The sequence below is a fragment of the Nyctibius grandis genome, chromosome 5 (genome assembly GCF_013368605.1).
Source record: "Nyctibius grandis isolate bNycGra1 chromosome 5, bNycGra1.pri, whole genome shotgun sequence".
Taxonomy (NCBI): domain Eukaryota; kingdom Metazoa; phylum Chordata; class Aves; order Nyctibiiformes; family Nyctibiidae; genus Nyctibius; species Nyctibius grandis.
Window position 1 is genome coordinate 66629474 of NC_090662.1, and position 15095 is coordinate 66644568.

The window sequence follows — 15095 nt, forward strand, 5'->3', positions numbered from 1 at the left end:
GAGCCTTCAGAAACAGGTGAATCAACATGAAAATGAGCAGCAGTCAGGTGTGCTCAAAGTAGGGAGCGCTTGTTATGCTGGAGAGCTGGGAGCAAGCCATGCAAGTGTGAGGACTTGAATTTTACACCTCTCGTCCTCTTTCCTTTTTCTTTTAAGCATGGTGAATTTAATGCTGATGAAAAGTCAGCAGCACTGGCAAGCGCTCTGCAACTTTCCTTGGTCGTGGTCAGGAGCACTGCGTGCACAGTGCAGCGCTTCGCCAGCACCTGTGTAACACGCTGCAGCGCGTTCCCTTCCTAAGGCTCAGACCAGCCAACTATTTGCTATCAACTATTTACAACAAATGGTGCCAAGATATGGGGTTGCTATATAAACAAAGAAGAATTCTCACTAGAGACTAAAATAAGACCTGCCAACCCATTTTTCACTTACGATCTGTAAGATTTATAGCTGTAACACACTGTCAGTGGGAACGAGCACATCGTCTCTAAACATCCTTTCCCATGGAGGCTTTACTCTTGCAGAATGAACGTTACATAGTGTACGATCACAAACAAAAAACAGGATGGCAAAAATTTTTGCTTAGAACAAATCTACTGGAGTTAATTGCTAGGTAATTTTGTGAAGATCAGAAGAGACCAGGCTCTGGTCAGAGAACCACTACAAAAACAGCTGCATCAATTTAAGATGCTACTACCCCATCAGCTGTTCGCCACCCGCCATCTATTGGAGACTACCACCATTGAAATGGAGCTGGTGGAGAGCCTGTGTGAGCACTCATCATCTGCTTCAGTGCCAAGTCAGCCTGCATAGTTTTGAAAAAGTCCACATTGATACATAAACTAAGATGGATTAGCTTCTGAGCTGAACCAGATGAGGAATGCTCACATGATCCATTTTGTAGGCCTTGCTGTGGGAATGGTAAGTCCAGCTAAGACATTTTTACAAAAGGTTGTTAGCATTGTGCTATATAAGACTATTATCATTATATCAAAAAAAAAAAAGGAAAGGAAAAACCTGTCATATGTTTAAGTTCAAATATGAACATAAAGGCAGATAAATGCATTAAACTATCTGAATGAATGACTAAGGAGAGAATTATTCCCACTGTTTTTGAGGTGACAATAGTACTTTTAAAAGAATTAAAATGAAGAGCAGAGGCTTGCAAGGATTAGTATAATAATGCCCACATGTATCCCATTAGCTCTCACTGAAGAGGAATGAACTTCACTTGCACACACACAAGTCCCCAAATATAACTCCTATCACATTCAAAACAAAAAGCTCATCCATGAAAAAAAGTCACCTGCTTGTGTAACAGTTAACAGAAAGGATTCAAAAGTGGTAGGGGGAAACTGATTTGTAGCCAATAGAGCCATTGGGAGAAATGATGCCCAGATGCAATCTCTGCCACTGGAAGTCACCACAGCACTGGTGGTTGGAGGCTGGGCAGATAAGCCAGAAGGAAGATTACTGTCACAGTTTCTGTTGCTATTTTGCTAGTCTTTTGACTTCTGCTGCTGGTCACCTTTGAAAGAGGACACTCAGCTAGGCTACACAGATCTTAGGCATGATACATGACAACCATTCAAACTAGCATTTATTGCCACATCACATCTGCTCCAATGCTCAGGGCTGAACTTCTAGGCTTCTGTGTAGGTACAGTAAATCACTTCTCTGTGCTGTAAAACATCACTTGCATAGACCTGAATGGGTTCCTCTATCAACAGATGTTTCAAAAGGACTTTTTGTTCATGAGCAGGTAAGTTATCTCCAAATGTGGATAAAGACATGAAAACAAAGCAGAGTACTGGGTCTGAACTCTGATTGCTCAAGTATGTAAAAAGGCCAACTTGAATGTTATGACCTGAGCCTGTATCAATTCTGGAACAAGTGACAAACTACTCTTCTCCCAACAAAAGCAGACTGGGAAAGGCAGGAATCAAAGGCCACGACGTTCTACTATATGTCAAGAATAGGGAAAAGGACGAAAACTGTAAACAAAACAACCAATCTGCTACTGACAAGAAGTCAGAAATGAGGGAATGTTGAAATCCTGTGCTATTAGACTGAATAAGCTTCAGAAAAAAAAAAACCACAGCATATGCCCAAAGAAGTAGGTTAAGTTGAACTTCACTTTAAAAAAAAAATAATCAACAGAAATCAAAGGCCAGGACCAGCACGAACTGCATCTCCACTCCACATGTATCACACCTACTTATAGCACAGTCAGCTAAGGACAGGATTAGACAAAGAAGCAATATTGTATTTAAACAGGGAAAAATATTTATCAGCCTTAAGATTTCATATATTTTATCCAGCAATAAAACATGTTCTTTAAATAAGGAACAGACCCCTGGGAATAGATAGTCCTTTCCTGTCTATAAGTGTTGTTTGTCTTCAGAATTGCTGTATTTAAAAAAAAAAAAAGTGCTGGAAAAACAGTAAATAAATAGGCAATGTAAGTTTGATGAAAGATTGGCTCAGAAGACTGCTTTTGGCCTGAATAGAAAGATATGCTTTCATCCTGTTTTGACTATACTCATACATTTACCTAACATAATTGGATGTAGTTAATATTGCAGGAGCCTTCAAGCAGTGCACATTTCCCTCATTAGTGCATTTAAAGCCTTAATGATATCTCCTGTGCTGCAGAAAAGCCCAATGTAGGCTTTAAAAGTGATTGGCAAGTTTCAACAGGAGAAAAACTGGGGGAAGGGAAGGCAAAACCTAATAGAATTCTGATCTTGTTTTCTTCAGTCGTTTAGAAAAGGAAATTCTGCAGAACGATAGAAGAAAGAAAAAAAAAGGTGAGGATAAACAAGCCAAAAAGATAATTTCAAAAGTTGATCTTACAGTAACTCAAAGAAACATGTGAAAGAAACAAGGAATGGGTAGAAAGAGGGAATGCTCCTTCACATCCCTGCAACACACTAAGTACTTAATCCTACACAACCTCCTTCTGACATAAACAAGTACATACGCACAGAGTATTGTCAAGTCAGCATCTTCCTACACCTGCAGCAAAACCACCTTTTTGTAGTTTCATTATGCAGCAAGTTTTTTTCCCCTTTAAGTCTCAATAGAGCTGGCAGGGAAGTCTTGCATCTAAGAAACAGAATGTCACAATATACCATTAACTAAGTACATGCAAAGGGTTTGGGTTTTTGTTGTTTGTTTGTTTTGGTTTTCCTATTGACTAATTTTGACCATTTTCCAGGAACAGAAATTTCACAGGCTGGTTTAGTTTCAAAAGAAGCATAATTATGTACAGCTCTATTCAGTATTCCTTAACCGCCTTGAACAATCAGTGAAAGGGAGATTTGCACACATTATCAGCCACTGTCATTAGTGCTGTAAAGTACGTAATCCATCTGGTGTTCTGGTGTCTACCTAGGAGCAGGTATTGAACCAATGACGGCTGCAGTACAATAGCATAAAGAAAGAGCATTAAAAACAAACAAAACAACACAGTAAACCTAGCCATTTCTCAGTACCAGATTGCCCTTGTGTTTGTGTTGCCTCATGGTTTTGCAAACCTTTTTTGTACCTATAGGCGTGGGGACTGGAGAATTAAAAATGTAATGCATCAACATGCAGTTTTGCAGTCTTCACAGGGGAAGAGGTAGCAGGATACCATGGTGATGGCAGCACTGCAGCCCATTAATAAACTAGAGAAAGATTAAGGGATAGATTCGAATACTTAGACCCATGATGAAAAATAACTCACTTCATAATAAATCACGTAAAAGATAAGATGACTGTGCATCTCAACATCAGCCATGGTCTCAGCTTACTGATTCATCGTGTCTTGATGGGAGGTGAAAGAAGAGGAAACTTGTTTTTAAGCCTTCTAGCCTACTTACAGTCAATTGCATTACATTTATATTGCCAAGGTTTATGGCCCATAGCATCTGAAAACAGACAACCCATGTCTGGAAAAGAGAAAAAGTGGAAAGTTTTTACTCTTGTATTCCATCTGTGTGTAACCGAACTGTTTCCACCATCACTGCTAGGCCTTCATATTGGAGGGATCAGCCGGTTTTATTTGCTATATTACCTGGAAACGTGACAATTATTAATGTTTTCTTACTCAATTAGAGACTCACAAATCTTAAGCAAACGAATTCACCTGGATGAATGACCTACTTGGACAACAATGTATTAGCCAGTTAAAATAGCAGCCTCACAAGAAGTGTGGCTTTCTCCAAGCCCAGTTACAGTCTGACCACCACTGCTGGGGATATGTTGACCTCTTGCAGGAGAGCTCTCGCCAGCCACAACAACATAGCAAACCTTCCTCAAACAACAAACCATCTAAGTAACTGTTCAAAGAAAATAAAACATTTGTTAGAGATTCTCCTCTTTAACAGAGGGTCTTTCCAAGTCGGTCAACAAGATCATCCTTAAACTAATTGGACTTAACTACAGTCAGCATTTTTAGGTTGCTTGCTTGTAAGCAGTTCTGTGGCACTCCAAACTGTTGTTACTGATATCTTCCTAAACTTTCAGAAACTCATCTTTATCGAATACTTAAATGTGTGAGAAGACACCATGTGAGGCACAGAAAAATAAACACTCCAATTTAAGGGAACATCTTCATTGTGGACAGACTATTAATAAACATACTTAGGTAAATACACACTCTCAGCCCACTAAATTAAATGAGACATAAGAATGTGCGTAGAACTAAGTAAATGCTAACATCTTTTTATGAACAGTCAGCAGAGGCATGTGCCAGGTGTTCAAGGTAGGTACAAATGAGCTTTCCTACCTTGCAGGACAGAAATTTCACTTGGTTTCCTGTTCTGAATTAGAATTACAAATTATAATGACAAACTTAAGGGAAGATAATCCTCAAAATACTTTCAATTCAATCTGTTAATATTAACTTTACCACTTTAGGGTTTTTTTTAAATACTTCAAAATAGAAAGTTACTTAAAAGGAAAAAAAAAAAAGCTTTTCAATAAAACTTTTCCCTCTGCATTTCTGAAGCTTCTTTTAAGAACAAACAAAAAAAAACCTCCCACCACAACTATTTGAATCAACAGATAATCCAAATCCCAACCCTTTGCTATCAGCTCTGAAGGACTAACATTCACTAATGATAACGTTCAGCTGGAAATTCCCAACATACTCTTTCACATTTGTTAAGGTGACAAAGCACTTCCTAAATGATTTGCCCTTGTGAACACAGGAATTCTGTAGCAAAGCCAAAAACTGAGCTCAGAGCTTCTAAATCCCAACCTAGAGCCCTAATCACAAAACCAGACTTCAACTCACTGGGATTCAGAGGATCAGGTGTTTCCCAGAACACAGTCTACTAATATGTCAAGTCTTTCTTTAAGGCTAACTGAAGCCAAAGTCTGATTAATTTTACAGTCAATAGCAGTGATCATTTGACAACATTAGTTTTGTGCTATTAGCTGCAGCATATGGGGAATAAGGGGAAATTTGTTGTGCATGCATAAAAAGACATACACAGTCTGAAAGAAATGACCCTCTCAATATTTATTGTTTTAATTTTAAAGTGTCTATTGCAAGCATATGCACTGCTACTTTAAAACATTTAAACAAAGCTGGATTTAGTTGCTCAGAAAAATTAACCAGCAAGCTCTGAAAGCAAAAAAGAGGAAAGAGAAAGGAAATCCAGAATTAAAAGCTATTTTAACAGGTAAAGAAGGTAAAATAGTTACATACACATTGACCAAGCTAGAAAGGTATCCTGGTATGTCTAGAAGACAGCCATAGAGGCACACTGTGGAAAGAAAGCAGATACATCATTATGGCTGTTGAGCCTAGGAGCTTCTGCTCTGGCACAGCCCAGTGAGAACCATCAGGTCAAAACAAGGATAAGAGCCCTTGCTCGGCTCCCTGGCAGAGATGGGCACTGGAAAATCTCTCAGGCATTTGGGCTCACATGACTGTACAATAGCACCCACAAATATGCAGTCAAACAAATTAATATTAAACAGTAAAGTGCTATACAGCCAAACGCATTCCCTGCTAGCATAATTCCCTTTCTATAATGACGCTGTACCAGCCAAGATTTCAAACAAACTATGATCTAGCAGCTGCAGAAAACTGCTAGGCAAAAAAGTAAATCTTAATAAATTCACTGCTTGGACACCTTTTCGCTTATCCTCGTAAGGCATAGAATAATTTTTGGAAGCACTGAATATTTTCAGCTCAATGAGACTGAGCCTTATTGTACACGTGGCAGGATCGACACCTGCTTGAATTTGTTCTACAAAGAGAGGGAGGGAGGGAGGAGAGAACATCGCAGCTCTGTATCACATAGAACTGGATGTTGACAGCATGGCCTGACTTCAGCTGTGATGGCTTCACTACATCAGGAACTGAAATGTCACCACGGCATGTACAAAGAGGCGCATCTTGTGAAGTTTCCATAATAAGATATGGCACAATGGACATCCGCAAGGCTCTAGTGAGGACTCGAGATTCATCATCTCTTCAAATCAGAGAGACCCCAAATCAAATATGGGTGCACCTGTATGCATCCATAAATACATGCAAATACGCACACATGTGCATGTGCAGGTGTAACAACTAATCCTGAGACATGTTGTGTCCACAAGTGTTATGTTGGTCACCTTCCATGTCCTATGTGAACCCAACAAAAAAGAAGATGAAACATGATGAAGGAATGGGAAAATGAAGAAAAATATCTAAAAAGACTGAGGCAGTGAACAAACGAGAACATTCCTTCCCTCTGCTACCACAAAAAACAGCCTGTTTTTAAAACTAAATATCACAATGAAATTATTAGCACACACTGGAACATTGCTTGTGTATTAAACCATCCCACTGAACAGACATTTTAAAGGGTGGAAAAAAGAAGACCTCATGCTACATATTTCACCATTTTTTCTCATTTGTTTGAATCATTTTCCAAATATTGACTTACCCCCCGTCATACTGTGTGTCACTAGTGCCTCAAACCACGCGCCCATGCAAAGGTGAGCCTCCAACAAAGCACACTCATCATCTGTTTACAAACTGAGTCCATCGGACTTTGCAACAACAATTTGGAAATAAACTAAGAAATTCACATGAAAGGATGATCGTGATGGCATTGACACAAACGGAAATAAACCTAGGACATTTAACTTGAAGAAAAGAAACATTTCTAAACCAAACAACCACGGGTGCCGGGTCAAGACAGCATGTATATGCGTCTTTTGGCAACAGTACACAACTCTTCATTCCTTCACTATTTTTATATGACATGTCTCCAAATGAATATGTTAGTGGGTTGATTTTTCAAAGCAAAACTCATACTTGTGAGAGAGGGACTGAAGAACGGCCCAGCCCATAAACTGGGTCAGACTATGGGTTTGGATATACCACTGTTTACTGAATGACAGCACTTCAGCGGGACTGCTGCATACAGGCAATGTGTGTACTCTAAAAATCAAGGCAGAAGGCATCGAGTAAGATCTTGCACAAGACACGCAAGTGACCCTTTACTTGCAAAAGGCCAAGAACACATACACACGCACACAGAGTCAGTTCCTGAGGCACCACACTGAGCTGTTTGAAGCCAGTTGTGCATCCCAGCCCCGCCCCGTAGACACATAATCGCTATCAGTCAGTGTAAGGTTGTCTGAAGTTAATGGAAGTATGCTGATTTATGCTGGCTCAGGGCCTGACCCAAAATTCACAGAATTACAGGATGGTTGAGGCTGGAAGGGACCTCTGGAGGGTATCTTGTATCAAATTTGGATAGACCTTTTGACAGAACAATATACACAGACACTTTTCTTGCCATTACTGTGTGCCTTAACAAGAGACCAGGAAGAACAGGCAATGCAGGGGTATGGCAGCTGTCCTGGACCACAGCTAAATAAGATGCAGAAAATAGGCTCCTTCCTATTTGTTGGCAGTATTTTATTTGTTTAATGCCACAGGTAGGCCTGAAGCTTTACAGATTTAGCAAAATAAACATGAGGCTGACAGCTTAGTGTAACAGGCAAATTGTACACCTGAAAAGAATAATCATGTCCCACACAGATGAACTAGGAGGAGGGGAAAGGGAAGGACAGACAGAAGCAAAAGAAAAGCAGCTTAGGCAAATGTATTTTCCTTCAAGACGGATACAAGGAATTTGTACTGTTATGTTATATCAACTTCTGTGCTACATTTTTGCTCTTACTTTTACCACTTCATTATTATTTGTTGTTAATACATTGTTTTTGCACTGTAGCAGCAAAGCTCCTGATGAGAAAACAGTGATGTTTTCTTACAGCTATTGGAACTGGTGTAGATTTTTGTGTTTTAAAATGTCACCCCCTCCATCTGGCTGGCATGCAGATTTAAGGATTTGGTCTAGATCAACTACTAGTTTCCACGTGTGATAGCCTTGGCTGATGGAGTCAGTGCTCTGCCAGGATCCATAGACAAACTTTGACTAGCCAGTACTTAACTTTGCCTTTGGGTTCACTGATCCACAATTTTAGCAAATACTTTGGCCTACAACTTCTGAATCATTTAAATTACATACCAGGTAATATGTCTCTTCATATTGCTCCATCTTAATATTCTGCTCCTTCATTTTTAAAAGTACACTTTAATGATTCTCAAGTACTAATTCAAAAACAAATTTTCAATGCAGAAATTAAAAACAATCTGAAAACATATTATGTATCAGTATCCCACCTGGCAGAATGCAACAAACATCATAAACCTATCTCACTCACAACACAATAATGCAGCTAAAAATGGTCTTAGTGCTCTTAAAAGAAACTTCTATTCAAGAGACAACTTACCATAGTTGTGAGAAAAAGGTATCATTTACTGCAGCACAGCCCTGCCTAGAATGCTGGCTGAGGTTTCCATGGTTAACCTAAATTAAAATCAATTCCATATTTTTTGGCAGAAGGTCTATAAGCTAATTTTCATCTTTTCTTCTTCAGCTATAATTAAAAACACAGGCTTCATGTACCTCAAGTATGAAGGTACATTACAGTAGACATTTTTGTTTTAAAATGGCTACAATGTTCACCTTAATCAAGTCAAAATTAAGTGGGAAAGTAGAATGTCATTATTACCTTCTTGTGATTATACAGTTAACAATAAATATACCCCATGCCTACAGGGAAATAACACCCTGTGTGCTAGACTTGGTTGCTGGTTCTAAAAGGAAGTGAACCTTCATGCAGATTTGATCTGCAGTCACCATACACTTCTGTCACAAGAATTACTAATCAGTAACTCAGAAACAACAGAAGAGGGCAAGTGAACCTAAAAGGCTTTTTACAGCAATACTAGAAAGATATTCATAGTAAAGATGTGAAATTTATATCAAAGGGAAACATAATGGTATAAAATGAACAGGAGTTTGGCTTCTATTCACATGCAAACTCTACTTCGTCCATATAACGAGTGAGCAGATAGGTTCTGTGTGGGAGAAGTGTACAAGTGGTCCAGGTCTCTCTGGATGTGGAGACAGGACACAAGAGGCTTCAAAAAGTGTCCTCTCAGCAGATTAAAACCACCCTGATTCTATAAAGGTCTCCTGATGACTTCCCAGCAAGCAGCCAGCAAGTGCACAATCCCAGATTAAGGTCATTCTTACAAGCACTCAAAGGCATGACATCACATTATAGACAGCTTTTTATTAAAGCCTGGAGTTCACTGAATCATTACCTTATCCACTTCTCTCTATCAAGTACATCATCCACTGTTTGCAACCTTTCACAAGTTCTATTGCCTATTGTCTCTTACTCTAATATATATATATATTAAGATTAATTGAAAGAACAGCAAAATAAACATGGAATATAAACATTTTCTACACCCTAATACACTTATCTTTTAGAACTAGTCCTGCACAGCCTTCAGCTTAGTGACACTTTAACATATGATTGCTACAACTGCTACAGAGCGTGGTGAATAATCTCTCTTTGTGGCATTCTGGGTTAGATAACTCACATTTCACCTCTGGTGGATGAGGTACAAATCTTGTTTTTTGGAAATTGTTGTGATCTAACCCCATCTGGCAACTAAACACCACACAGCCGCTTGCTCACTCCCCCCCTTGGCAGGATGGGAGGAAGAGAATTGGAAGGGTAAAATTGAGAAAACTCATGGGTTGAGATAAGAACAGATTAATAATTGAAATAAAATATTATAATGATAATAATAATAATATTAATAAATTGTAATGAAAAGGAAAATTACAAAGAGAGAGAAATAAAACCCAAGAAAGACAAGTGATGCAAATGCAAACAATTCCTCACCACCAACAAGCCGATGCCCTGCCAGTACCCGAGCAGCGGACTCCCCGCCAACCTTCCCCCTGGTTTTATATGCTGAACATGACGTCATATGGTATGGAATATCCCTTTGGTCAGTTGGGGTCAGCTGTCCCCCAGCTGTGTCCCCTCCCAACTTCTTGTGCACCCCCAGCCTCCTCACTGGTAGGGTGGTGTGAGAAGCAGAAAAGGCCTTGACTCTGTGTAAGCACTGCTCAGCAGTAATGAAAACACCCCTGTATTATCAAGTCTGTTTCCAGCACAAATCCAAAACATAGCATCGTAACAGCTACTATGAGGAAAATTAACTCTACCCCAGGCAAAACCAGCACAGAAATGCATTTGGAGACGTGGGGAAGAAAAGCCCAAGGCCTGTTTAAACCCAGTGGTCTCACCCCCTTTCCCATCCTTCTGACCCCTAAAGACTGACACTCTTAAGCTAAAAAAAAAGTCTTTGGGTTGAAATAATAAGGATGTGCCATGTCTGGACTGAAAGGTATTAGTCTAGCTTTGTGAACAGCACTGACTCCAAAGTCAATTCTATAACCACTCACCAGTAGACCATTTGGGGAAGGAATGGGTAAAATAAGGTAGGGGGATCTATTTTGCATCTTGAATTCTCCACTGGCAAATAGAAACCCTCACTTAAAGTAGAGGAGCTTGCTTTGAGTAATTTTAGAATACACAAACAGAAGCAACCCTAGTAAAAGTCTTAAACCGACATTTATTCAGTCAATATGAGAAGAAAGAATTCTATGACTTGGAAAGTGCTTTTCTTACTCTCACCTTTCAACCATTATTCACATACAACCAAAATCACACCTGAATAAATTCCACCGGTCTTCATTACATACCATCCAGCATTATTTATTTCCATATAGAATCGTTAGTGTACAGGACAGACGAACACTTCACCAAGAGAGCTGATTGTGAATTAAAGAGGAGAGGTAGTTTCCAGTGTGAAAATTCAAGAAGGGAAAAAGATCCCCAGGTTAGATGTGGAAGGACCCAGAAACAGAAGGCTGCTTGTCTTCAGTAAGTGAAAAGCAATGGCTGGAACAGGGCGAACAAAGTGGGAAGTGAGAAACAACTACGCTCAAAGATTGCAGCTGTGTGAGAAGACCATAGAATAAGCAGAATAAGTTGGCTTTGTCCACAAAGCCAACTTTTCTATCTACTTACGGTTCTGTTGGTGAAGTTACTGAAGTCTGTCACTAAGATTTGCTTGATCATCTCTGGTGTGGAGACCACCACAAACATCTGGCGACCAATGTAGTACCTTCAAAGAAAGCAAGCATAGAGTCATTTTAGCAGATAATGTCAACCAGAGAACCGTCACCTTCCCTAAAATACCTCTGTTGGCTTGGAAACACTCGCCATAAGCAAATATCACAGAAAATATATTCCCTTGGGTAAATTAGTATCTTTCCCCATCCCTCTCAATGGTTAATTTAAGACGCATGGTCCTGGAATTTAAAAGAAACAGCTTAAAACCTTTTACTGATTAATCAATACTCAGCCAACATTTTAACATACAGGTTTACACATTCTATGCTCACTATGAATTCTGTACAAAGTGATGTAGTATCACTAAACCAAACTATAGAGGGGCAAAACCTTAGCAACCAACAACCCAAACAATCATGAAAGACCTACAAAATCGATTATCTTGCAGTTAGCCACATGAAATGTCTTTCCATGGCAAAGCCCTTTCTACAATGAGCCTTTCCAGAAGTCCTCTCAGTGTGGCTGCGGTAAAGGCACACTTCCACCACTTCTATTAGAACTGGAACCAAATGCATCTCAGACCCCATTACCACGAACATAACCGTCTAATAGATACCAACTGAACCTTACATAACACCAATGAGAAAAAAAAAAAAGGAAACAAAAAAGAAAAAATAAAAAGCCCACCAAGTGTAAAGAAATTAATAGAACTCTAGAAGATGACTGGGTGATAAGGGTCTCTCACTCTCTGCTCATGCACCCTCTTATCTTCCGCTTCCAGTTTAATCTGATCTTTGGAGCCAAGGTCTGTCCTTGCAGGACTTCACACCATTGTGGATGCCACAGAGGTACTGGGATCCACCCCAGCCCCACAAGTCCTAGGGGTGCAGAGCTCCCCTCTCCAGCAGCATTCCCCCCAAGGCCCATGGGCGCTCTGTGCTTGGCTGCTCTGCAGGGGAGGAAGGAGTACCACCAGTAAGCAGAGGTTGCCTGCAGTCCCTACCTTTGCTGATTGCTGCACCAGAAAAACTCTGCAGGCAGCGCTGCCGTTGCTCTGCCAGGAGAGAAGAAGACGAGGCTGGAGGCAGGCACAGCAGGGCCAGGCAGCTCAGAGCAGAACTCAAGAGCAACACCACAGATGCTGCAATACTGTAGTAATATCAATGCCTAATCATTTCGGTATAATACAGCTTAGTATCAATATATTGCTTATCACCTGTCTACATTGCAGCAACAAAACAGACAAGCAAACCCTGGGCTGAATTAAATTTAGTAACTGGAGGTTCCCATGGCAATGAAGCTGCAGCAGCACTGATTTCACCAGGGGCAAACAAGTCAGAAAAATATCTTGATTCCAAAGCAGGGTTTCACAGTCCACCTTGACCCCCATACCACCAAAACTCTCAACAAAGAAATGGCAGAGAAGAACAAGAAAATAATTTTCTACAGGAAGGAGGAGATCTTCTTTTCTTCTCTGATGGGTTTCAAGAGGGAACTGTTATTTCCCAAATCCAACCCACAGGCTCCATTTGAACCTTAGATACAGGTTGTGCATTCTATTAAAATAAACCTTTTTCACCTCCCTCAGTTTTCCAAACCACAGCAAAGTAGCTGTCTCTTAATGGTCAAACTTTTCTTCAGAATCCTAATAGGTGCATGAGAAAGACCTGAGGCCTCTTTTTAAAGAGTGCTTTCACCACAGTCTTTGGCAAAAGAGGATAATGCCCTACATGCCCCTTCCACATGTACTTTGTACAATTTCTCTGGCATTAGAAAGGCAAAGCAAGCTCCCAAGGTGAAGACTTGTGCTGCTCCAAACCTACCCGGGATGATCAGCCATGAATACCGACCTCTCATGCTCACACCTTGCTTTTCTCTTCCCCTCTCCAAGTTTATAAAGTTCCTTGTCTCATTTAATGGCTAGTGACTGATGGTCCTCCAACATACAGCTTTCATGGGGACCAAATCCCTAACACCAGATTCCAAATCTGAATCAGAAGCTGATTATGTCTACCCAGACTGCTTAACCCTGACCACCAAGAGGCACCACGTGATACATCATGCAAAGCACATGTGTGTGTGTATGTGTGCTTGTGTGAGAGACACATCTAGTTTATTTCAAACTTGGGAAGCTGCAGAGCTCCAGCTCCAGTCCACTGGAATAAGAGGACAGCAATCTGAGTCAGAGCCCTTATGTCACAGTGCACTTTGTGCTTGAAAGCATTCAGGACTAAAATTTGGGACAGGAGCATCTCCTACTCAAGCTGCTTTTATGAGAAAGTGACTCACAAGCCAAGCTTATGTAAACAAATCTATTCATCATCCTCCAACTCAGACCAGTCACCCAAACTCCCAGTTCTGCTTCCACAGCTAAGCTCTTTCTTTTTTATTTACTCTTTTCTAACTTTCTATCTACAGGCACCTGTTTTTCCTTTCCTTATCCAGTTATAAATAAGGGCAGAGAAGGAGAAAGAAGAGAAGGGAAAAAAAATCTCTTAAAATTAATAAACTGAAAATACTGAAAAAATATTTTAAATTGCTTTTTAAGTAAAGTTCTGCCTGCTTTTAAGGAATGACTGCTGTAAAGCACACACAAACTACCACCTTTTATCGTATCCCAAACAGTAAAAGCTCTCTCCCTGGCTTTTTTCCATTCTCCTACTTTCCGTATATAATCTTTCTAACCTTTTCTAGGACACAAGAAAAGGATGTGTATGGACATGCTTTGGAAGTCAAAATCCACAGGCTAGGAGAATGACTTCCACGATCTTCCTCTGAAGTTAAGGAAAAAGGACAAGAACAGCTAAGTGTGAAACAAGATCATCTGAGCTATTTCATTTAGCAAACACAGGCCCAGAACCTGCAAAGCCACCAAAAATATGCTTAACTAAGTTTTAACATATTTAAAATCCTTTGCAGGATCAAGGCCTCGGTCACAAACCAGGAGGATATCTCCCAACTAGATTTTTTTTTCACTTGTTCCAAAAAGGCAAGTAAAAGAACAATAATCTATTCTTCCCAAGTAAATAACGTATTCAACCCTGCCATGTAACTTCATTTTGATTCTGTATTACTACATGAGGATATCACCAGCCTCACATAGACTTAGATTTATTATTGAACAAAACCTGATATTCTTGTCAGATTTTAATAAATAAGAGTCTGAGAAAAACAAAAGCCTCCTGGCAAGTGCATTACAAATGGATTCATGAATAATTTAGGACAGCACTTTTTATTAACTTTCCCTAGGTTAATCTTTTCACACGGCTTGTCCACATGCAGAAGTCCTACCTTTAACTATAGTGATACGGTACCATTACAGTGCATGACCCAACTCTTTGTAATATTTTCATGTAAGGCATTCAGGACGTAATACAAATGCTCATGACTATCTAGCTCACTCCTGCACAGAAACAAGAATGTGTGAATGTAGTACAGCGTCCTCAGAGTGATGTAACTCTGTCCACATGAGAATCTGTTGTAACACTGCCACACCAGTAAAAATAAATTTAATGACCCATGCATGACTGTAATTTTTGCTGTGTAGATGAGGCCTCAGTTATTTAAGTTACACTGTTCGGGCAATTTCT

General features: G+C 39.9%; 1 protein-coding gene across 1 annotated transcript in view; it reads right to left on the reverse strand.

The window, feature by feature from the left end:
• Nucleotides 1-15095, reverse strand: part of TBXAS1 (thromboxane A synthase 1) — a 254674-nt gene that overhangs the window by 123238 nt on the left and 116341 nt on the right. Inside the window, 1 exon segment of the mRNA XM_068400625.1 lies at nt 11461-11557. Coding sequence (XP_068256726.1) covers nt 11461-11557 — 97 coding nt within the window.